This window comes from Chiloscyllium punctatum, chromosome 38, assembly GCF_047496795.1.
Source record: "Chiloscyllium punctatum isolate Juve2018m chromosome 38, sChiPun1.3, whole genome shotgun sequence".
In the NCBI taxonomy this organism is placed as follows: domain Eukaryota; kingdom Metazoa; phylum Chordata; class Chondrichthyes; order Orectolobiformes; family Hemiscylliidae; genus Chiloscyllium; species Chiloscyllium punctatum.
Window position 1 is genome coordinate 22,100,191 of NC_092776.1, and position 23,195 is coordinate 22,123,385.

At 41.2% G+C, this 23,195-nt stretch overlaps 1 protein-coding gene across 2 annotated transcripts in view; it reads right to left on the bottom strand.

Moving 5' to 3' along the window:
- The window catches only part of atrnl1b (attractin-like 1b), a 928,830-nt gene that overhangs the window by 355,032 nt on the left and 550,603 nt on the right, over window positions 1-23,195 (bottom strand). For both annotated transcript variants that reach the window (XM_072557357.1, XM_072557356.1), the window contains one exon: window positions 1,088-1,166. In XM_072557357.1, coding sequence (XP_072413458.1) covers window positions 1,088-1,166 — 79 coding nt within the window. The remainder of the gene's footprint in view (window positions 1-1,087; window positions 1,167-23,195) is intronic.

The window sequence follows — 23,195 nt, forward strand, 5'->3', positions numbered from 1 at the left end:
GAAAATTTGGTCGACACACTTTTTATTAATCGGTACCTATGGGACAAGGAGCGTGCCGGTTGATCAAATATTTTGGATAATCAAGAGGTATGCGTAACCACAGTAAAACATTATCAAGCAGAGCTTTGAGACATCAACATCCCTAAAAAAAAATCTGGGATATAGATATGACTATTGTACTTTATTAAAAACATAAATACTCACACATAGCAGCTGATAATGGTATTTCCGGCTTTTTATGCCGGTTTACCAAGAGTATCAGTTGAGTGCCAGTTAAAACAATGTTTGCCGTATAACCTACATATCTTTAGATAAGTGGATCAATAACAATGTAAAGTTGAAGCAGGGCAGAGAAACAGTAGGAAACTGAGTTGATTAGTCAAAAAAAAACAACCAAAATAATAAGTGAAATCTAGATAATAGAAGGAAACATATTGCATCAAAACTGCCAAGACAAGGAGCGATTTATTCATAAACCATTAGGTATTTAAAATGAAAGACTGAGGGACAAATTTGCATTTTATCTCAAATAAGGGTGGCACGGTGGCTCAGTGGTTAGCACTGCTGCCTCACAACACCAGGGATCTGTGTTTGATCCCAGCCTTGGGTGACTGTGTGGAGTTTGCACGTTCTCCCTGTGTCTGTGTGGGTTTCCTCTGAGTGCTCTGGTTTCCTTCCACAATCCAAAAGACTTGGGCTTGTGGACAGTAACCTTCCATAAAATTCACCAAAACAGAAATTAGTTACATGTCAGTTAAGTTTCAACCCAGAGATCAAATGTATAGATCATAATAGCCAGAAATTCTCCATCATAGTTTATCAGGAAATTATTATACCTTGTCGTGGACATGAAATTATCCATATTACGTGTACTTTGCTAAAAGCAAATCACTTACAAAGATCTGTAATCATCTGGTTCTCAATATCATCCATTATGTGGTTTGAATACTGCCAAATGATGAATAAATTGGCAACATTTTGCTCATCTTTTTTGCAAAGGAATAAAGGTAAGATATCCAGACGAATTGGAAGAAAATTAATTCGATAGAATAAACAATCAATTAAGAGTAACACTGCTATCTCCTACCTCTCTCCTTCGCGAAGCCCAGCAAGATTGTTTGATTTTCCATACGACAGCAGCCACCAAGAGTAATGACAGGAAACAGCTACAAGGAAATAATCAAATGCATTCACATATGATTATGTTATCATTGCAATAACAACAAATTTTACACAATAATGTTTCAGCATTTGCCATTTAGCTTTTTAAAGTTTATAGTAATGAAAATGCAACTTTGCCCTTATGTGAAAGCTCTTAATAAGATACACATTTCTCCCAATGTTAGGTATCATACTTGCATCTAATTGATTCAAATTCTGGTAGGCAGAAGACGAAGAAGAATCAAAACTTAAGTGTCCAATTCTCTGGGGCTTTCTATGAATGATGCAAGATTGGGTATCCTCAGTGTTTTTATACCGTAAATCCTGACCGCAGCAAGCTCTAGAGGTTTCCTGTTTCCTGTACTAAATTACAAATTTTTGTCCTGGTTTACATATCCCTCCTCCCCCAACCCCATCAGTCCAGGTAAATCAACCCTTCTAGCCTCATAGATTTAACTGTGTATTGTATACATGATGTGCAGGTGCCGATGTTGGACTGAAGTGGACAAAGTTAAAAATCACACAACACAGGTTATAGTTGAAAAGGTTTATTTGGAAGTACTAGCTTTCAGAGCGCTGCTCCTTCATCAGATAACTAGTGGGGCAAGATCATTAGACATAGAATTTATAGTAAAAGATCATAGTGTCATGCAACTGATACGATAAATTGAACAAACCTAGGTTGCTGTTCAGTTTTTTCATCTTTTAGAATGGGCTGCGGGTATCAATTCATTAATATGTAAAACCCAGAAATTCTTTCAAGTTACACTCCTGAGATAATTTAAGGTTTTATTCAAAAAAGACACCTCAGCTCAGACGATGCATTAAAAAGTGTGCGGTTAGAGTCCACCTGTACTCCAATGTTGAGTCAAATTAGGTTTATTTCCAAAGTAGGAATTTATGAAATGTCACATGGATTGACTGCCTGCAGATTGTGTGCTTTTTAAACAAAATAGAATGTATCTGCAAATACAATTCTGCAAATGCAAATTCACCATATAAATTTATATACTTGTGCATGCATGTGAGGGAGAGTGTGTGAGTGTGTGCGTATACACATGTGTGCTTGGTAGTGTGCCTGAGTGTGATGGAGTAAAAGCTCATGAGAGGGTGTGGCCGTGGGTGAGTGTGTGTGGAGTTTATGTGTGTGTATCTGAGGGACTGACAATATTGTTCCAAGTCATACACAGAGAGAGATTTGAAAGTGTAGTTTCAGATGTAAATGTTTCCAACCGTCTGATGTCCAATCCTTCAGCATGGTAGAGATCCTGGGTTTGGAAGATACTATTGAAGGAGGCTTGGTACGTTGCTGCTGTGTACCTTACATACAGGTACATACTACTGCCATTATGCACTAGTGGCAGAGGATGTCACTATTCAAATAGACAAGACATTGATAATGCAGATAGCTTTGTCTTGGATGGTGTCATGCAACCTGAAAGTGTTTAGGTGCTGTACACATCCAGGCAAGTGGAGAAGATTCCATCACACATTGACTTATGCCTTGTCAATGTAGGGCAAGTTCTGCAGGAAGTGAGTTAATTGCCACAGAATTCCCACCCTGTGAAGTTGGTCCAAGTAACTGTCCAGTTCTTGCCAATCTCCAGGATGTTGATAGTGGGGGACATTTAGTGATGGCAAACCCACTGAACTTTAAGAAGATAGCTGAAAATGGTTCATGTCTCCCTTAAATATGGTCAACTATTGTTTGACATTTATCAGCCCAACCACACCAATTAGCAAGGGGCTTTTGCACATGGTCACAGACTGGTTCAGTATCTGAGGAATGAGAGTGACACCTCATTGTGCAATTGTCAGTGAACATCCCTGATTCTGACTTGGAAATGGGGGAAGCAGCTGAAGACGGTTGGGCCAAGTACACTGTACCCTGCAGAATTTCTGAAATTATAGCTGAGAGTGAGATGATAGGACTCAAAAATGACATCCATCTATATTTTGCTTGGTATGCTAATTAGAGTTTTTCTTGTTTCACATTGACCTCAACTTTTCTCAGGCTGGTTGATTCCACACAGATGCCTTAAGGGATCAAAATTACCTGTTTGCAATTGTGTAAGAAAGTAACATTTATTTACTTTTCCAGAATCAATAAATAAGCACTGCTTCACTGTCTTTGGGGAAATCACTTTCAAATCTCTTCCCAAAAAGTGAATTTCTGAGATTTCTTTAGAGATTGTAGAACTGGAGAAGCTCTGACTTTACAATAACATGAACTAAGCACAGCTAATCTTATTCTAACTTTGTTAATCATGCATTTAGAATATATTATCTGTGTTCCCCTCCTGAATTATGCATAATGTTTTGAAGCTTAGACAGCGGCGATGTGGGATTTTACATTCTATTGCAAGTAATATCAAGAGCAACAATCACTAATTAAAGGGAAGCAGCCATTTAGGTACAGTGATTCGGTTTAAACTGGTCATGTGAATTTGATAGTATCCCTCCCCATCAACCCAATCAGATTTGAAATACTCCGTACGCCTAGCCAACCTATCTATCCAAGCCTTCATCTTCCCACTCACTTCCCAGCCCCAGGCACGTCGAGTAAACATGCCTGATATCACAGTCCCCTGTCTCCTCCTTACCCCGCTCACCCACCAATCAAAGCCAAGGCCGAGCTAATTCCCAATCCTGCATTACCACTTTTTCCTTCCATGGTCTATTGTCTCCCCCACTTCTATAATGAGTTGAATTTTTGCATTTTAAGTAAAATATAAACAAAAAATAAACAACATACTCAAAGACTGCATACTCCAAACAAAATGTTGCTGTTCACATGGTCACAGATTGCTTCAATGTTTCAATGCATACAAAAAGTTTTGCGTCTTGTATGCATCCATTGAACACCAAATATCACCTTGTATTACAGATACAAAACAATCAGTATAAAAGAAAATTCAATTATCAATCTGAAACCTTAAAGAAACATAGATAGACCTAGCTTCTGACTGATCTCACTGAGCTCAGCAGCTCACAATATTTGGATTTATTTATTAAGTGTAGTCACCTGAAAGGCAAAACATTTGGGCATCTCAAAAATGGACCAGACTACCTTGCCCCACAGCCATATAATGGCCACTGTGTCTTTAATTGACTAGGAGTGAAATCTTCCATTCTCATGTGTGAAGCAATTAAGCCTCTGAGATTTGGCAGGCAACCAACAGCTGGTAGATCTTTTATCTGAGCAGTATTACAAGCAATGGTAGCAGCTAATGCCGGGAAGATGGCAGTTCCCTGAAGAGGAAATAACAAGGAACATGGAAAAGTTAAATCTATGAGGCTAGAAGGGTTGATTTACCTGGACTGATGGGGTTGGGGGAGGAGGATGAGGAACATAATTGGGTACAGTGTTACCAAAGTGAAAGCAACTCCCCCAGTCCAGCCACAATGCTTGTCAGTATATTTACAAAGCCACCTGAGATCCCTGGCACTGGGCTTTTCCTCTACAAGTAAAATCCCAGTAAAGGTGAGAAGACCACTTTGTAGCCACAGCTTGCCCACCTAGAAGGTCCTAAAAGGTGGCCCACAGGTGTGTGGACTGCTCAACTCTTGATTCTAATGCAGAATTCATGCCTCCTCATCTCACTTTGTCACTTTACATCCAAAATTCAGGCCCATACTTTAGATCCTATGCTGTCAGCAACACCATGTTAATATGCAAATTATTTTCAAAACATTATATTCGAAGTGAATAGCTTATAAAACTCAATTTTTACATTATTTTATATCTAAAAATGGTTTTGCAATTCCTTCTGCCACCTCCTCTCACATGAGGGAGCTTGCATCAATCCTTCTACTTCACTTAAAAATCTGATAGTAATGCTGTTCCAGTGCTTTCAAGTTGAGCGGTTCAGATGTGAAATACATCAGGCAAAAGCATTTTGCTTTTTCAAATCTGAGATATAAACTCTATGATGAATCTTTTCAAGTAACTGAGCTGAGAAATGATCCCACTCATCACCCGTTTGGATCGATCGATTTGCCATATCAATGATAAAGGGAACTGAAGAGTGACCATGGTGTTTTGACAGTTGTCACTGCTAGTTCTAGAGCAATAAAATACAAGATATCAAACCTGCTGTGTTGCATCATGGGAGTCCTTTTTAATTATAAAAGAATCAATAAATTACAAATATGAAAGTTGAGTGAATTCTGGCAGTTTTTCACAAAAGTAACAACGTTTCTTATAATGTGTGTGTTGCATTCTAGGGGATTGTCTGAAATTATGAAATTCAGTTAAATAGTAAATTACACAAAATAAAGACAGAGAAATGTACAACATGGTAACAGACCCTTTAATCTGACTTGTCCATGCCACCCAGATATCCTAAATTAATCCCATCTGCCAGCATTTGGTCCACATCCCTCTAAACCCTTCTTATTCATATACCCATCCAGATGCCCTTTAAATGTTGTAATTGTACCAGCCTCCACCACTTCCTCTGGCAGCTCATTCCACACATGAACCACCCTCTTTCCCCTCTCACCTTAAATCTATGTCCTCAAGTTTTGGACTCCCCTACCCTGGGCAAAAGACCTTGACTATTCATTCTATCCATGATCTTCATGATTTTATAAACTTCTAAAGTCACCCCTCAGCCTTTGATGATCCAGGGAAAACATCCCCAGCCTAACCAGTCTCTCCCCATAGCTCATAACCTCCAACCTGGGCAATATCCTTGTAAATCTTTTCTGAATCTTTTCATATTTTACAACAACCTCCCTAAAGCAGGGAGACCAGAACTGAACACAGTATTCCAAAAGTGGCCTAACCAATGTTGTGTACCGCTGCATGATGACCTCCCAACTCTTATACTCAATGCACTAACCAATACAAGTTTACCAAACATAGTGTACATATCCTATCTACCTCTGATTCCACGTTCAAATGACAATTCTATTAATTTATTAATTCTTTATTCTCACTTCAATTTGCTTGCATTTGCAAAGTTCAAAATAATTACCATCCTTGAATTATATACAAAGCATTAGTATTACTGTTACACATGTCAAGTTATAATGTTTTAGGACTGCTTTTAATTTCAGACAAAATGGACTACAGGAGCACTAGATAATTCAGCCCCTCAAGTTTGCTCTATCATTTTAGACCATGCTTGATCATGCCACTTTCCTGCTTTATTCCTCTATCCTTCGATATTTTTTGGATTTCAAATCTATCGATCACTTCTTCGAACATGAACTCAGTTTCCATTGCTCTTTGATATTGAGAATTTCAAAGATTCACAAGCGTCAATGAAGAAATTCTAAAGAGTGTGTCCCTCTACTGAAGCTGTGTCCCTTGGATTTGGATTCCCTCAGCCAGAGGAAACATCCTCTATTTAGCCCTTTAAGCATGTTGTAAGTTTCAACGAGATCACCTCACATTCTTGAGAGAATGCAGACCCAGGAACAAAAGACTGATGAGAATAACATAACCTGTTCTGAATTCTGCTGACAGCAAGCCAAGCTGGTGTAGTTGTGCAAGATTACAGGAGACACCAACTTGTTTTTACTAGGAAGAAGATGCTAAACAATAGGCAAAGTGTTTATGCTGACGGTGAATGGAATTGCATGGTCCTAAGTCCCATAAGATGTTCCTAGAAACAATGAATCACAGAAATGAAATCGAAGACCATTTTGGCCCATTGCATCTGCACTGACTCTCCAGATGAAAATCATGACCTAGTCTTTTAATCCTGCCTTTTCTCTTTTACCTTGCACATTCTTGTTTTTAAATAATCATCTAATTCACACTTAGATTGAATTGAAACTACCCACGTCACCTCCAGGTAATGATTCCAGATCTGAATCATCATTGAGGGAAAGTTATTTTCTCATATCACATTTGCTTCTTTTGAAAATCAGTTCAATTCTGTGCCCAGTTATCCTTGATCCTTTTATGAGCAGAAACAGTTTTTCCTTAGAAACTATTTCTCTATCATATTTCCTCTTAGACTTCTTCGCTCAAAGGAGGTTAGCTCCTTCCTCTCCGTTGTACTCTCATAACTGAAGTGTCTCAGCGCTGGAGCAATTCTTATACATCTTGTCTGCACTCTCTAACATATTCACACCCTTCCTGTAGAGTAGCACCAGGACTCCACCAGGCCTAACATATGTCCTACATAAATTAAGCATGATTTCCATACTCTTACGTTCAATGCCTCTGTTAATAAACCCTGAACATTATGTGGTTTAAGTGCTCTCTACCTGTTCTGTCACCTTCAATGATCTGTGCACACATAAATCCAGATCCCTCTGCTCCTGCACCCCCTTTAGAACTGTACCCCTTATTTCATATTAAATGTTCATGTCCTTACCAAAATGCACAATCTCACTCTTCTCTGCATTGAACTTCATCTGTCATCTATCCACCCACTTCACCAACTTGCCTACTTCCTTTTGAAGTTCTACACTGTCCTTATAACAGTTTACAATGTTTCCAAGTTCCACATCATCTGCAAACCTTGACATTTTATCTGTACACCAAGATCTTATCAGTAATATACATCAAAATAAGCAAAGGTCCCAATACCAATTCATGGGGAACTCCACCACAAAACTTTTTCCAGCCTGAAAAATATCCATTGAGTGGCTTACCACTACTCAATTTTTAATCTACATTGTTATTTTCCATTTTATTCCATGAGTAATGATCTTTCTCATAAGTTTGTTGTATAGCACTGTTATATAGAATCCTTAAAGTGTGGAAACAGGCCCTGTGGCCCAACAAGTCCACAACGACCCTCCAAAAAGTAACCCACCCAGACATTTATCCCAGACGAATACATCTAACTGACACATCCCTGAACTCTATGGGCAATTTTAACATAGCCAATTCATCTAACCTGCATATCTTTGGATTGTGAGAGGAAACCAGAGCAAACCCACAGAGACACGGGGAGAATGTGCAAACTCCACACAGACAGTCACCTGAGGCAGGAATCGAACCTGGGTGCCTGGCTCCGTGAGGCAACAATGCTAACCACTGAGCCACCATGCCACCCCACTGCTTCAAAAACTTTTGAAAGTTAAGGTACACTAAGTTAATATCATTGCTGTCATTGATTTTTTTTGTTATCTGCTCAAAACCTCTTGCAATTTGGTTCAAAACATTTTCCTTTTACACATCTATGCTGGCTCTTCCTGGTCAAGTCATCTGTTTTCCCTATGCAACTATTAATTCTATCCTGAATGACCTTTTTTGAAATAACCCTACCCTGAAGTTAAACTGACTGGTCATCATTTGTTGGGCTTATCCTTACAACCTTTGTTGAACAACAGTATGATATTTGCAATTCACCAGTCTTCTGGCATCTCCCTGAGTCAAGTGAAGACTAAAAGATTATGGTTAATGCCCTGAAATCTTCATGCACACTTCCTTGAATATCATTGGATGTACCTCAACTGGTCCTGGAGCCTTGCCAACTTTAAGTACCAAAACTTCCTAATCAGTTTTGAATTCCTCTAGTGACAAAGTTCCGATGTCATTAAGAATATCAGGTTTTGTAAATGGTTTAACTGAAAGCGGTCTAGTTAATTTTAAAATAAAATGAAGATGTGTGTCTAAAGAATAGCGAACTAATATGCCTCTCTGGACACACAGCTAATGTGAATCATATCACCTTGGAGATAGGCTTTATAGAAAGCAAGAGCATAGGAAATCATTATTAATTATATTGTAAGCTGTTTTCTTAAAACATCGTTGACTGCACAAAGAAAGGAGGAGGACATGCCCCTATCTACATCAAAAAGCTGAGCTGGAGATGATCGAGAGCATCAATTTCCTAGGAGTGACAATAACCAACAATATATCCTGATCCTCTCAGAGTGATGTAAAAGTCAAGAAGGCCCAACAATGCCTCTTCGTCCTCAGGAGACTTATGAAATACAACACTTTCATAAGGACTCTCCCCAACATTTAGAGATGTACCACGAGCATTCTCGCTGGGTGCATCACAGCTTGGTATGGCAACTGCTCTGCCCAAGACTGTAAGAAATTACAAAAGTTGTGAACATAGCCCATATCATCACGCAAGCCAACCTCCCATCCATTGACTCCATCTATACTTTTCGTTGCCATGGAAATGCAGCCAACATCAAAGACTCCTTCCACCCCGATAATCCTCTCATCCAACATCTTTCGTCAGGCAGAGGATACAGAAGCCTAAACACACAGGTGACAACAGGTTCAAGAATGGCTTCTTCCCACTGTAATTAGACTATTGAATGAACCTCTCTAATTTCAAATCTAATGTTGATCTTGCTTTTGTGCATCTCTTGTAGCAGTCATAACCTTGTATGCCTCGCTCTTTTTAAATACCCTATGTCCTTGTATGTATGATCTGTCTGTTTGCACACAAAACAATACTGTTCACCGTCCTTAGGTACATGCAACAACAATAAATCAAACCAAATCTCACAAATAGATTCTGTCTGCTAGAATTCAAAAAAGAGAAAGAGAAAAGAGAGAGAGAGAGAGAGAGAGAGAGAGAGAGAGAGAGAGAGAGAGAGATCGACAGAGAAAGGGAGGGATTGACAGAGAGAGAGGAATTGACACAGACAGCGAGATTGACACAGACAGGGAGGGATCGACAGAGAGAGAGTGAGTAAGTGAGAGAGATGAAGGATAGAGGCAGCAAGTCACCACAAGAATGCAGCAGGGGGATTTCACACATGCATTGAAGAGATTATGTTCATGGGTATTGAAATAATTGGAAGGTACTCCCTACTTGAATAGATGGAAGAATACCCATTGCACATCTCAAAGTAAAGGTCAGTTCATGGATGAGAAGTTATCCAGCTGGAAAAGCAAAAAAGAACAAAGAGAAGCAAAAAAAAGGATGCGAAGTAGAGTCTGGACAGCTCAAGAAGAAGAGTAAGAGCAAATTACTGCAGATGGTGGAATCTGTACTGAAAATAAAAAAATGCTGGAGATCACATCAGGTTGGGCAGCATCCATGGAGAGAAAACAAGCTTATGTTTCGAGTCTACATGACTCTTCTTCAGACCTAAAGTGAAGTGTGGAGGGGGCAGCATTTATGCTGTGGAAGGTGAGGAAAAAACGCTGTGGGTAGTTCAGATTAAGTTATCAGAATGTGAGGATGGCAGAACAGTGGAATATCTAACTGCTAGACTGGAAAGAACAGATAGTCCCACTAGGGTGGGGGAAGGGGAGAGAGGACATGGTAACAGAAAATGCACCCTTACAGCTAAAAGAAAGGGAAGGAATGGGTTCACAATTTGAAGGTGCTGAACTCAATACTGAGCCCAGAGGGTTGTAAAATGCCTAGCCTGAAGGTGAGATGTTGCTCCTCCAGTTTGTGCTATGACTTGCTGCAGCATAGCCAAGGATAGGCAAGTGGGCATTTGAGCAGGATGCTGTGTTAAAATGACCGGCTATGAGAAAGTCGGGGTCATGCTTGTGCACAGATTGGAGGTGCTCTGCAAAGCAGTCACCCATCCTGCATTTGGTTTCTCCAATATAGAGTAGGCCACATTGGGTGCAGCGAATACAATACAGAAGATTGGAGGTGGTACAGGTGAAATGCTGCTTCACCTGTTAAGTCTATTTAGGCCCTTGGATGATGAGCAGGGAGGCGAAGAGGCAGGTATTACTCCTGCGGTTACTTGGGAAGGTGCCATGAGAACAGGGGGCTGGTGTTGACAGTTGAGAAATGGACTGGGGTGTCCTGGAGGGAATAATTCCCATGAAATTCAGACAGAGGGAGTGAGGGGAAGATGAGTTTGGTGGTGGTCTGCTGGAGTTGTCTGAAATATCGGAAAAGGACCCTTTTAATGCGGAGGCTTTATAAAGCGAGGACAAAGTGGACCCAATCACGCTTTTGACAGTGATAGAAAGGGGCAAGGGCGGAAGCACAGGTGATAGGTTGGATGTGGCTGAGAGCCCAGTCAATCGCAATGGGTGGAAAACCATGCTTATGGAAGAAGGAAGTAATGTCAACAGCGCTGTTTTGGAAGGTGGCATCATCCTAACTGATACAACATAGGAGAAGAAACTGGGAGAATGGGATGGAACCCTTGTAAGACGTGGAGTGGAAAGAGCTGTAGTGAAGGTAGCTATGGGAGTCAGTGGCTATATAGTGGATGCAGTCAACAGTTTACTCCCGAAAATGGAGATGGAGACATCAAGGAAAGGAAAGAAAGTATTGGAAATGAGGTGAAAGCTATAGAGGAGTGGAAATTGGAGTTACAATGAATAAATATTTCAAGGTCCAGGTGGGAACATAAAGCGATGCTGATACACCACAAACAGAGTTGTGGGGTCTGGAGGGGGTGTAGTAAAGGACTGGAACAAGGGTTGTTCCACATACCCCATAACAAGACAGGCATAACTGGTCCCATGCCAGTGCCCATAGCGACTCCTTTGACTCAGCAGAAGTGAAATAAATTAGAGAAGAAATTGTTGAGTGAGAGAATAAGTTTAGTTAAACAGAGGAGAGTGTGGTGGATGGAGATTGTTCAGACCTCTAGTTGAGAATTAAGCCATCAGACCATCATTTGATGAATGGAGATATAGAAAGATTGGATATCCATGGTGAACAGGAGGCAGTAAGGACCAGGGAACTGGAAATTGTCAATATGATAGAGGGCATTAGAGGAGTCATGGACGCAGATGGACAGGGTCTGGACAAGTGAAGAGAGGATCGAGTCAAGGTAAATGGAAGTGAGTTTGATGGGACAGGAACAGCTGGTACAATGGGCCTAACAGGGCAGTCTGGTTTGTGGATTTTGGGAAGGAGGTAGAAGCGGGCTGTCCAAGGTTAACAGACTATAAGATTAGAGGCAGTGGGGGGGAACCATCTCCAGAGGTAATGAGGTCGGTGACAGTCCTGGCATCAATGTCTTGATGTTCGGATATGGCGTCATGGTTCAGTAGGAAGAAGTGTCTAAGAGTTAGTATTTAGCCTCGCCAGGTAAAGATCAGAGCACCAGATGACACCAGCACCATCATTGTCAGCAGGTTTGATAACAGAGTTAGGATTGGACCTGAGAACATGAAGTGTGGCAATTTCAGAAGGGGACAAGTTGGAGTGGGTGAGACAAGCAGAGAAATTGATACAGCTGTTGTCACACTGGCAGTTTTCAGTGAAGAGATCAAGGTCAGGTAAAAGGCCAGAGGAAGGGGACCAAACGGAAGGTGAATACTGGAGGTGGGTGAAGGAATCAGTGGAACAGGTTGGATGGAATCCTGCCTGAAGAAGTGAGTGCGGGGATGAAGGCAGAGGAAATGCAGTTCAATGTCATAGTAAGCCTGAAATTTATTAAGGTGGGGATGAAGCTGAGTCCTTTGTTGAGGACAGTATGTTCAGCCTCAGGGAGGGAAAGGTCAGGAAATATGGTGAAAACACAGCAAGGGCTGGTGGGTCGTAGAGAGGTGACCACAGGGCGCAAGAAAGGGATGACATCAGAGGACCGGGAAGGGGTGGGTGCTAAGGGACAGTAAGGGATCGGCTCTGAGTGATGGGAGAGGATGGGGTTCGAGAGGCGGAGAGGGGAGGACGAGGTTGGATGGATGATGGAGTCCAGCCTTGGAGTCTATCAATATCCTTTCTCCCCAAATACTCCAATCCCCGCCCCCATCATATAAATGTTGCCCCCTCCACACTTCACATCAGTTCTGATGAAGAGTCATCTAGACATGAAGTGTAAGCTTGCTTTATCTCCATGGATGCTGCCTGACCTGCTGTGATCTGCAGCACTTCTTGTTTTCAAGAAGAATGCTACCTGAATGACAGAGTAAATTGTAACTGTGGAGGAAAATGTTTGATCATGTTCAAGCATTTACAATGGATTATTCTTTATATAATTTAAAGCTTCAGTTGCCCATGGAATAATGTTTAGTTGATGTGGCTTTTAGTTTTTTGTTACTCTCAGAAAGAGTCTTAAAACTTAAAATTCTTTAATAATTGATGTTGGCCACTGGATATTTTTTGTTATTGTTTCTGTGGGGATGATATCAATTATTTTGAATATCTCAATATTGACAGCGAGCTGAGTGAAAGATTGGCCTCAGTATCCAGTCCAGCCCATCCATGCTCAACAGATATCCCAACCTAATCTAGTCCCAAATGCCAGCACCCAGCCCATATCCCTCCAAACCCTTCCTATTCATATACCCATCCAAATGCCTCTTAAATGTTGCAATTGTACCAGCCTCCACCACTTCCTCTGGCAGCTCATTCCATACATGTACCACCCTCTGTATGAAAACGTTGCCCCTTAGGTCTCTTTTATATCTTTCCCCTCTCACCCTAAACTTATACCCTCTAGTTCTGGACTCCCTGGCCCCAGGAAAAAGACTTTGTCTATTTATCCTATCCATGCCCCTCATAATTTTGTAAATCTCTATAAGGTCACCCCTCAGCCTCCAACGCTCCAGGGAAAACAGCCCCAGCCTGTTCAGCCTCTCCCTGTAGCTCAGATCCTCCAACCCTGGCAACATCCTTGTAAATCTTTTCTGAACCCTTTCATGTTTCACAACATCTTTCCGATAGGAAGGAGACCAGAACTGCACACAATATTCCAACAGTGGCCTAACCAATGTCCTGTACAGCCACAACATGACCTCCCAACTCCTGTACTCATTACGCTGACCAATAAAGGAAAGCATACCAAATGCTGCCTTCACTGTCCTATCTACCTGCAACTCCACTTTCAAGGAGCTATGAACCTGCACTCCAAGGTCTCTTTGTTCAGCAACACTCCCTAGGACCTTACAATTAAGTATATCAGTCCTGCTAAGATTTGCTTTCCCAAAATGCAGCACCTCACATTTATCTGAATTAAACTCCATCTACCACTTCTCAGCCCATTGGCCCATCTGGTCCAGATCCTGTTGTAATCTGAGGTAACCCAATTTGCTGTCCACTACACCTCCAATTTTGGTGCCATCAGCAAACTTATTAACTGTACCTCTTATGCTCGCATCCAAATCATTTATGTAAATGACAAAAAGTAGAGGGCCCTTGTGACACTCCACTGGTCACAGGCCTCCAGTCTGAAAAACAAGCTGAGAGCCTTATATTAAAAAAAAGTTCCATCTCACAAATTCCGAGTCTCATTCATGACCACACAGCTCTATCTTTCTCCCTCTGCCCACACCCAATGGACACTCATGCCAACCATGACTTCCTACACAGTTCTATTCACAACCATGCAATTTTACAGTGCCATGTAACTTAATGGAAACTCACACCCTTTATGCAAGACCTTTTGCATTTGCACTTACCATGCTAACTCACCCAACGTGCATTTATGCGGAGTTTAAATTAAGTTCTTAAGTGCAAATTGATGAATTTGCTATTTAAAAGAAAACATTGTCGCTGATAAAATTCTATTCATGCCATTTAACTTCATTTAATCCCTTACAAAATCAAGCATTTTAATGTACAGTCCCACTTGAAAAAGTTCATAATCTCTTAAAGCAGCCAATCAAGTTGTGAACTGATGATAGGCTGTGAAATCAGTCATGCAACATTAATCCGATAATGACAGAAAATGGGTTTAAATCAACAAACCAAATGCAATATAAAACACTGCTTTATTTTGATCACTGTGGAAAGATTTTTATTTCCAAACATTTAAAGTCAGCAGTTTTAAATATCTTGACAGTTACCTTTAACAGCTGACCCAACAGCTCCAATGAGTTTTACAATTCCAATGGGTTTACCCACTTTTAAGTACAATTACATCTATTTTTATCAATCCAAACGTTGTTTTTAGACCATATCAAAATGATATCCCATCCTTCCAAGGAACTCTGGGAGGTTTTGTCATTTTTTATCCACATCTAAAGTGCACAAGTTATGTTTTAGATATCATAACAGTGAAAATCAGATTTATCTGAGGTAGCTAAAATTAACATGCACAATTGCCTCCCAAAACTTAGATATACAAATTAAGAACTTATGGATTTGTGGATATATCTGTTGCCATTTTCACTACGACAGATATTCTCCCTGACTGGTAAATATTCAGGCCAATGATTTATTGTAACTTTGCAAATTTCATAGAAATGAATGCCAATTTTTAATTAGTGGATGGCCAAGAATCATATCCAAAAACTGTTTCACCTTATAAATAATGAATTTTCTTTAACAAAATAAAGCTTTTATTCCAGTTCGCATTATCTTGCATTTAATCAATAGCAAAATCCATCTTAGTCTATCTGCTTACATGGACAAGATCCCTTTTGAGTGTTATCAATCACTCTTAAAGTATTCACTGTCACACAGTAAATGCACAATATCCCTTAAAGAAGATTTCTCTATCTAACTTGCAAATATTGTATATTTATTTACAACACAACATTTCACAAATCCCTTCACGTCCTGTTTGTCTACAATACTGTGTGCCCATGTTACAATCAACACAAAATGTGGTGAAACTGTTAGTGTTTGAGTAGATCTGAGGAATAATATTATTTCCCTATTTCACAAGTACTAACAGTTGAAAATCAAATTGAATACACTGAAATGAGTTGAGTGAAAGTTTAGAGTCACCGCATTATAGCATCAGTTTAGGTACAAAGGTATCTATGTACAGATAATTGAGATCAAATTTGTAGGAAACAGAAAAAAAGTAAATCAATAAGTAGTCCACCACTATAGGTCACAGAAATAAATTAGAAAAATAAAGAAGAAAGATGTTTTGAATATCAGTCTCTCTGACCCAGTGCATGCTGGCACCAAGCCTGAAGGAGACCTCCAAGGCCTTGCCACCACCTGTGCCAGACACACCAACAGAACAGTCTCCCCACTTTTCAGTGCCATTTTTTCACCGCAGAGCCCGTTTTGCTGATGCCACTGAATCCACACTTGCCCCACAACCAAGCAACCCAGGCTCTGCAGCAGGTTAGGCCGCCACTAGGCTACGAGTCCCGCTTTGACTTCAGATGTTGCCTTGTGAATGCTGCCATTTTGAAGAGTCCACTGCTGCTGGCACCAAAGCCCCTGATTGCTGGAAGAACTTTGCTGCTGCTGCGACTGGTCCCAAATACCAGGAGAATGACTTTGCTGCCACTATCACAGACCTTGAATAGCAAGAGAATGCATTTGCTACCGGTACTAGTACCTCGCTGCTGCTCCCTCCTATTTTCGGGCGGAGCCATGTCTGCCACTCAACTCTCGCTGCCGAACTGGTATGCTCTACCACATGCCACAGAAAAGAAGGGGAAAAAAAAAGAAAAGAAAAACAAAAACAAAGCAAAATAGCAGAAGCAAAAGCAAAACAAAGAACAAAAACAAATGGTAGCAGTTGGGCCCTGGGCAAGAACCTGCATGGATTCCTGTTACTCCGCCTCCATCTTGCACCAGAATAATAGCTGCCTTTGCATAATTAGGAATGTGGTGGGAAGGGGTTTACCAAATATATGAACAAGAGAGTAACTGAGGCTAAGAGTAGTCAGTTACTTAAAGTTACGTCTACACTATTTTATAATATTGCTTGTTTTAGAAGCTTTGATTTTTTTGCAGAAAGAATTCAGAAAATTAGAGTTACATTTATGATGAGGTGAAGACTCTTTGTTAGAACGAAGGAAGAATCATTACCTTTTTCTTCAGTCCATACAGGTTAACTGAGCTTGAGTTTAATTTTCATCTTGCTGTACTCTCAAGAGTTAGCAAAGGGATATTAGCCCCCATTGTACACTATGATGCTACCTGAAAAATGTCACATCTGAATCTGATGTGTTGTAGTTCAGTGTCAAACTAAATTATATCAAGTACTTCACTTCATGCAATGCCACACGTTTCCTACACAGAGGCAGAAGTACTACCAATCAAGCAGCTAACATCTTTGTCTCAGATCAATACAGAACATTTTATGGAGAAAAATAAATTACTCAGTGTAATTTCTTGTGCTAATGTTTACACCATTGAGAGAGTAGAATTGGAGCAGAGTCCTACTAAATGTTAGCCAGCTTTCCCACTTCTAGGCACAAGAGATAGAGTCTATTAATATAAAAACATAATGAAGAGGCCATGACTTTACAATAAAAAAAGGCCATTTTGCTCTATAGCCCATTTGACAATTCAAGTGAAGAAGCTACAATTAAATGGGCAGATTTTCATTCTTCTCTGCAGATTTGGACCATTTCAAAGATATACCAGGAAAAGCATTCAATGTTCAGATGACTTCTTATTAAATAATTTCATACTACAGAATATATGATGCAGTGTCCAATTAATTATGGAGCATTTAACTGATGAAGGAGAATTGTTTTCATGCTACAATTGGACAGATCCACCAATTTATCAAATTGCACATAGTCACTCAAGAAGGCAACAATTTATGTGAGGAATTGTTCCTGATGTTAGAGTGATTTCAAGAAACATTTGTTGCAACTAGTCTTTATGAAGTGCTTGACAATATCAATGTGAAATGCTGCACCAGGAAGTTTTCTGAATGATAAATGATTTGCGATTTTGTATCACTGGTATCACTGATATTCTAGTGGAGAAGGATGTTTCAGAGAATGTATAAAGTTTATAACGAGTTTGTTGATCTTCAATCAACTGACAACTGGTTGATACTGGTGCTTTCAAGTAACATCCACAGAATTATAGAATCCCTACAGTATGTAAGCAGGCCATTCAGCCCATTGGGTCCACAATGCCCTCCAAATCAGGACCCAGCCCTGATCCTATCCATGTAACCCTGCAATTCCCATGGCTAATCCATCTGGCCTGCATAGCCCTGGACACTATGGGCAATTTAGCATGGCCAATCCACCTAACCTGCACATCTTTGGAATGTAGGAGGAAACCAGAGGACCCAGAGGAAATCAAGCAGACACGAGGAGAATGTGCAAATTCCACACAGACAGTTGCCCGAAAGTGGAATTGAACCCGGGTCCCTGCCGCTGTAAGGCAACAGTGCTAACCACTGAGCTACCATACTGCTCAATTCGCACCATACAAATGCCAGGCAATGACTAACTCCAAAAACAGTCAATCTAACTACCGGCCCTTAACATTCAATGAAGTTACCATTGCTGAAACCCCCACTAGCAACATCCTGGGAATTATCATTGACCAGAAACTTGACTGGCTACAGAGCAGGTCAGAACTTGGAATAGTGCAGTGACTAACTCACTTCCCTACTCTCTAAAGCCTGTAGACCATCTACAAAGCACAAGTCAAGAGTATGATGGAATTCTCTCCACTTGCTTGGATGGGTGCAGCTCCAACAAAAAGACGTTTGGCACCATTTAGAACAGAACAGTCCACTTGAATGACACCACATCCGCAAACATCAAATCCCTTCATCACCAATGCTCAGCAGGTTTTGTGTGCTATCTGCAAAATGCACAGCAAAACATCACAAAATCCTTAAACAGCACCTTCCAAATCCACAACTAAATCCATCTCGAAGGGCAAGGGTAGCAGATGCAAGATGACACCACAAACTTCAAGTTCCTCTCCAAACCACTTACCTTTATGACTCAGAAATATATTGCTGTTCATTCAGTGTAATTGAGTCAAAATCCTGGAATTCTCTCCCTATCAGTATTGTAGATCAACTTAAAACAGATGGACTGCAGTGGTTCAAGGTAGCAGCTCACCATGATTTTCTCAAGGGCAACCAGGGACAGGTAATACAAATGCCAGACTGCCAGGAATGCCCGAATCTCATGAGTGAATAAAAAGAATCACAAATGATCAAAGAAATAGCATGTACTGCAGCTCTCTGCAACAGTTTAAATTTGTGTCTTGCTGGAGAGGTATGAAGCACAAAATTTATTTCTGGAAATAGGTAGTAAATTCAATTCAGTCTCATTAGAATGAAAATCCAAAGTTTGAGTTCATTGCTAACCAACAGTAAATTGCAAAACTGAACTGAAAACAAACCTGCTAATTTGTGGGAATGAGTCAAAGATGACCATTAAAGTTTACAAATCATCAAAGATCCAAGTGATTCAGCACTATCTTCAGGGGCAGAGATCTGCCATTCACTAATGACAAGTTTCTTGCTCATCTCCAGCTGTCATTCGCAGGTTTTTTTTAAAGAATCCCTCGTGTGGAAACAAGCCCTTTGGCCCAACAAGTCCACACCAACCCTCCAAAGAGTATTCCGCCCAAACCCATTCCACATTCCTCTACATTTACCCCTGACTAACCTACACATCCCTGAGCAGTATGGGTAATTTAGCATAGCCAATTCACCGAACCTGCACATCTTTGGATTGTGGGTGAGAACTGGAACACCCAGCAGAAACCCACATAGCCACAGGAAGAATGTACAAAACTCCACACAATCACCCAAGGCTGGAATTGAACATGGGTCCCTTGGCGCTGTGAGGCAGCAATGCTAACCACTGAGCCAGAATGCCACCCTATTCTTGAATGTAGTTTACAATTTATAATTGCTGAGTTATGAACTCATGTTCTTTATCTTTTTAGTCCAAGAGCTATAATTACCGTGCACACCAGTGCAATACTGTTCTCCAGAAGCATAGAAATGTCCTGACACAGACAAAGGCAATACAGTCAAACATGTCTGCACCAGTTGAATGAATGAGCAACCCATTCTAATTCTACTTTTCTAACATCTGGGACATAGCCATGCAAGTAACAGTGTTTTGGTTGCACATCAACGTTCCTTTTAAATTAGTTGAGTGTCTCTGCTTCAAACACCAAACCTGGCAGGGAATTTCAGGCATCCATCACCCTCTGCATGAAAAATGTTTCCTCATGTTGCAATATTGTTTTAATTGAATCCTTTACTGTCCAAAGTAGTTTATTGCACATGATGTGCTGCAAGACATTTCTGAGGAACAGAATAGTTTTATGTACACCTGAAAAAGGTCTTTTTTTAATGCCATGTCCACAGGATGATATCTCTGTTGCATTGAAATCGTTGCAGTGAGACTCAAATCAATAATCGACTGACCCAGGGGTAAGAGAGCTCCATTGAATCAATGCAGACACTTAAATGTGGCCATGCACTGAGAAGTAAAATATTGTGGGCCACTTTGAGAATAAACTTTTTTAAAATAAAAAAAAATTGTTAATTGTTGCAGCCAAATCTTTATATTTTTGAATGTAACATAAAAAGTAACCTGTCTATGGTAACCCAAGAACAACACTTGACATTCTTAGGGGAGAATAATGTAACAAAATTCTATGGTTTTTGTGCCAAAAACAGCAATTCCTCAATGACTAGCAACAAAAAATACCACTAACATCTAAGGACACAGAAACAGATGATCCCAGATATGTATCAGACCTTCCCTTGAGGGTTAGCAATGGTAGGCTTTATTCTGCTTTCACAAAATTAATTTTAAGATGAACGAGCAAAACAATAAATGATCAAAACTGTGCTAACAATTTCGATCAAATGGTGTTACTGTCATGTAAAATAACAATGATATAAATATTTCAAAAAGCAAATCACCAAGGAGTAAGTTAATTTTGGAAAAAAAAGTTGGGACTGCCATGATGCAAAATGAGTTTATTTTACAATGCAAATTAGGTGACAAATTTATAGTTGAAATTCCATAGCCAATATTAAAACAGCATCAAGACAAATGGGCCATTAAGCATCAATTGAAACAGCGTAAGTTCAGATCAACAGGGAAAGTGCTAAGAACACGAAGGGAAAATTATCAGAAGCAACCACTGGGCTGAGACTATAAACAGATAAAAAGAGATTAAAATGGCAAAATAGGACTTGAAATAAACAATTCAACAAAGTAAAATGAAACGATGGAAAATATCTCCAACTGTGTAGTAGGAAGATTGCACTGAGTAGAGTGAGTAAAACCCTAAAGGATCCAACTGAAATTTAAGAATGAAGGAGAATGGGATAAAAGCAACAAGCTAAATAAAACTTTTTTTAAAATCAGAGAAAGCAGTAACAAATGTTACAGCTATGGCAATTAATATTTTCTTATATTTCTCAAAGGATTAAAAACTAAAGTAGCTTGAAATGCCCGCAGTTATTGTGAAGACAGAATGTGCTGGAAACCTTACTGAGGATATCCCACCATCTGTTTAATATAGTCCCAAATTTTGCCCAATGCAATTCCCACACTTCCACGCCCCTCAAGAATAGCCCCTGTTCTAATTTCCACCTCACCAGTCTCTATATTCAATAATCATTCTTTGCCATTTTGACATTTGAAGCATGGTGCTAAAACCAAGCAAGGGAAGAGAGTTGAAAAATGTATTGCTGGAAAAGCGCAGCAGGTCAGGCAGCATCCAAGGAGCAAAGAATCGACATTTCGGGCATAAGCCCTTCTTCAGGAATGAGGAGGGTGTGCCAAGCAGGCTAAGATAAAAGATAGGGAGGAGGGACTTGGGGGAGGGGCGTTGGGAATGCGATAGGTGGAAGGAGGTTAAGGTGAGGGTGATAGGCCGGAGTGGGGGTGGGGGCGGAGAGGTCGGGAAGAAGATTGCAGGTCAAGAAGGCGGTGCTGAGTCCAAGGGTTGGGACTGAGATAAGGTGGGGAGAGGGGAAATTTGGAAGGTGGAGAAATCTGCATTCATCCCTTGTGGTTGGAGGGTTCCTAGGCGGAGGATGAGGCGCTCTTCCTCCAGCCGTCGTATTGCTATGGTCTGGCGATGGTGGAGGCCAAGGACCTGCATGTCCTTGGCAGAGTAGGAGGGGGAGTTAAAGTGTTCAGCCACAGGGCGGTTGGGTTGGTTGGTGTGGGTGTCCAGAGCTGTTCTCTGAAACATTCCACAAGTAGGCGGCCTGTCTCCCCAATATAGAGGAGGCCACATCGTGTGCAGCAGATGCAGTAAATGATGTGTGTGAAGGTGCAGGTGAATTTGTGACGGATATGGAAGGATCCCTTGGGGATTTGGAGGGAAGTGAGGGGGGAGGTGTGGGCGCAAGTTTTGCATTTCTTGCGGTTGCAGGGGCAGGTGCCGGGAGTGTAGGTTGGGTTGGTGGGGGGTGTGGACCTGACAAGGGAGTCGCGGAGGAAGTGGTCTTTCCGGAATGCTGGTAGGGGAGAGGAGGGAAATATATCCTTGGTGGTGGGGTCTGTTTGGAGGTGGCGGAAACGACGAAGGATGATACGATGTATCTGGAGGTTGGTGGGGTGGTAGGTGAGGACCAGTGGGGTTCTGCCCTGGTGGCAATTGGAGGGGCGGGGTTCAAGGGCAGAGGAGCAGGAAGTGGAGGAGATTTGGTGGAGAGCATCGTCAACCACGTCTGAGGGGAAATTGCAGTCTTTGAAGGAGGAGGCCATCTGGGTTGTTCGGTATTGGAATTGGTCCTCCTGGGAGCAGATGCAGCCAAAGCGAAGGAATTTGGAATATGGGATGGCGTTTTTACAGGGGGCAGGGTGGGAGGAGGTGTAATCTAGATAGCTGTGGTAGTCGGACGGTTTATAGTAAATGTCCGTGTTGAGTTGGTCACCCAAGATAGAAATGGAAAGGTCTAGGAAGGGGAGGGAGGACTCTGAGACGGTCCAGGTAAATTTGAGGTGGAAATTTGGGGTGGAAGGTGTTATAAAGTGGATGAACTGTTCAACCTCCTCATGGGAGCACAAGGTAGCGCCGATATAGTCATCAATGTAGCAGAGGAAAAGGTGGGGGGGTGGTGCCAGTGTAGCTGCGGAAGATGGATTGTTCCACATATCCGACGTAGAGGCCATGACCATCGCCAGACCATGGCAACACGACGCCTGGAGGAAGAGCGCCTCATCTTTCGACTAGGAACCGTCCAACTACAAGGGATGAATGCAGATTTCTCCACCTTCCAAATTTCCCCTACCCCCACCTTATCTCAGTCCTAACCCTTGGACTCAGCACCGCCTTCTTGACCTGCAATCTTCTTCCCGACCTCTCCGCCCCACCCCCTCTCCGGCTTATCACCCTCACCTTAACCTCCTTCCACCTATCGCATTCCCAACACCCCTCCTCCAAGTACCTCCTCCCTACCTTTTATCTTAGTCAATTTAGGCTAATTAATGTCTGAAAATATAGATAAAGGGACAAGGACCAGAATGGATTGTTAGCTGGCTGCAAGACAGAAAGCAGAGA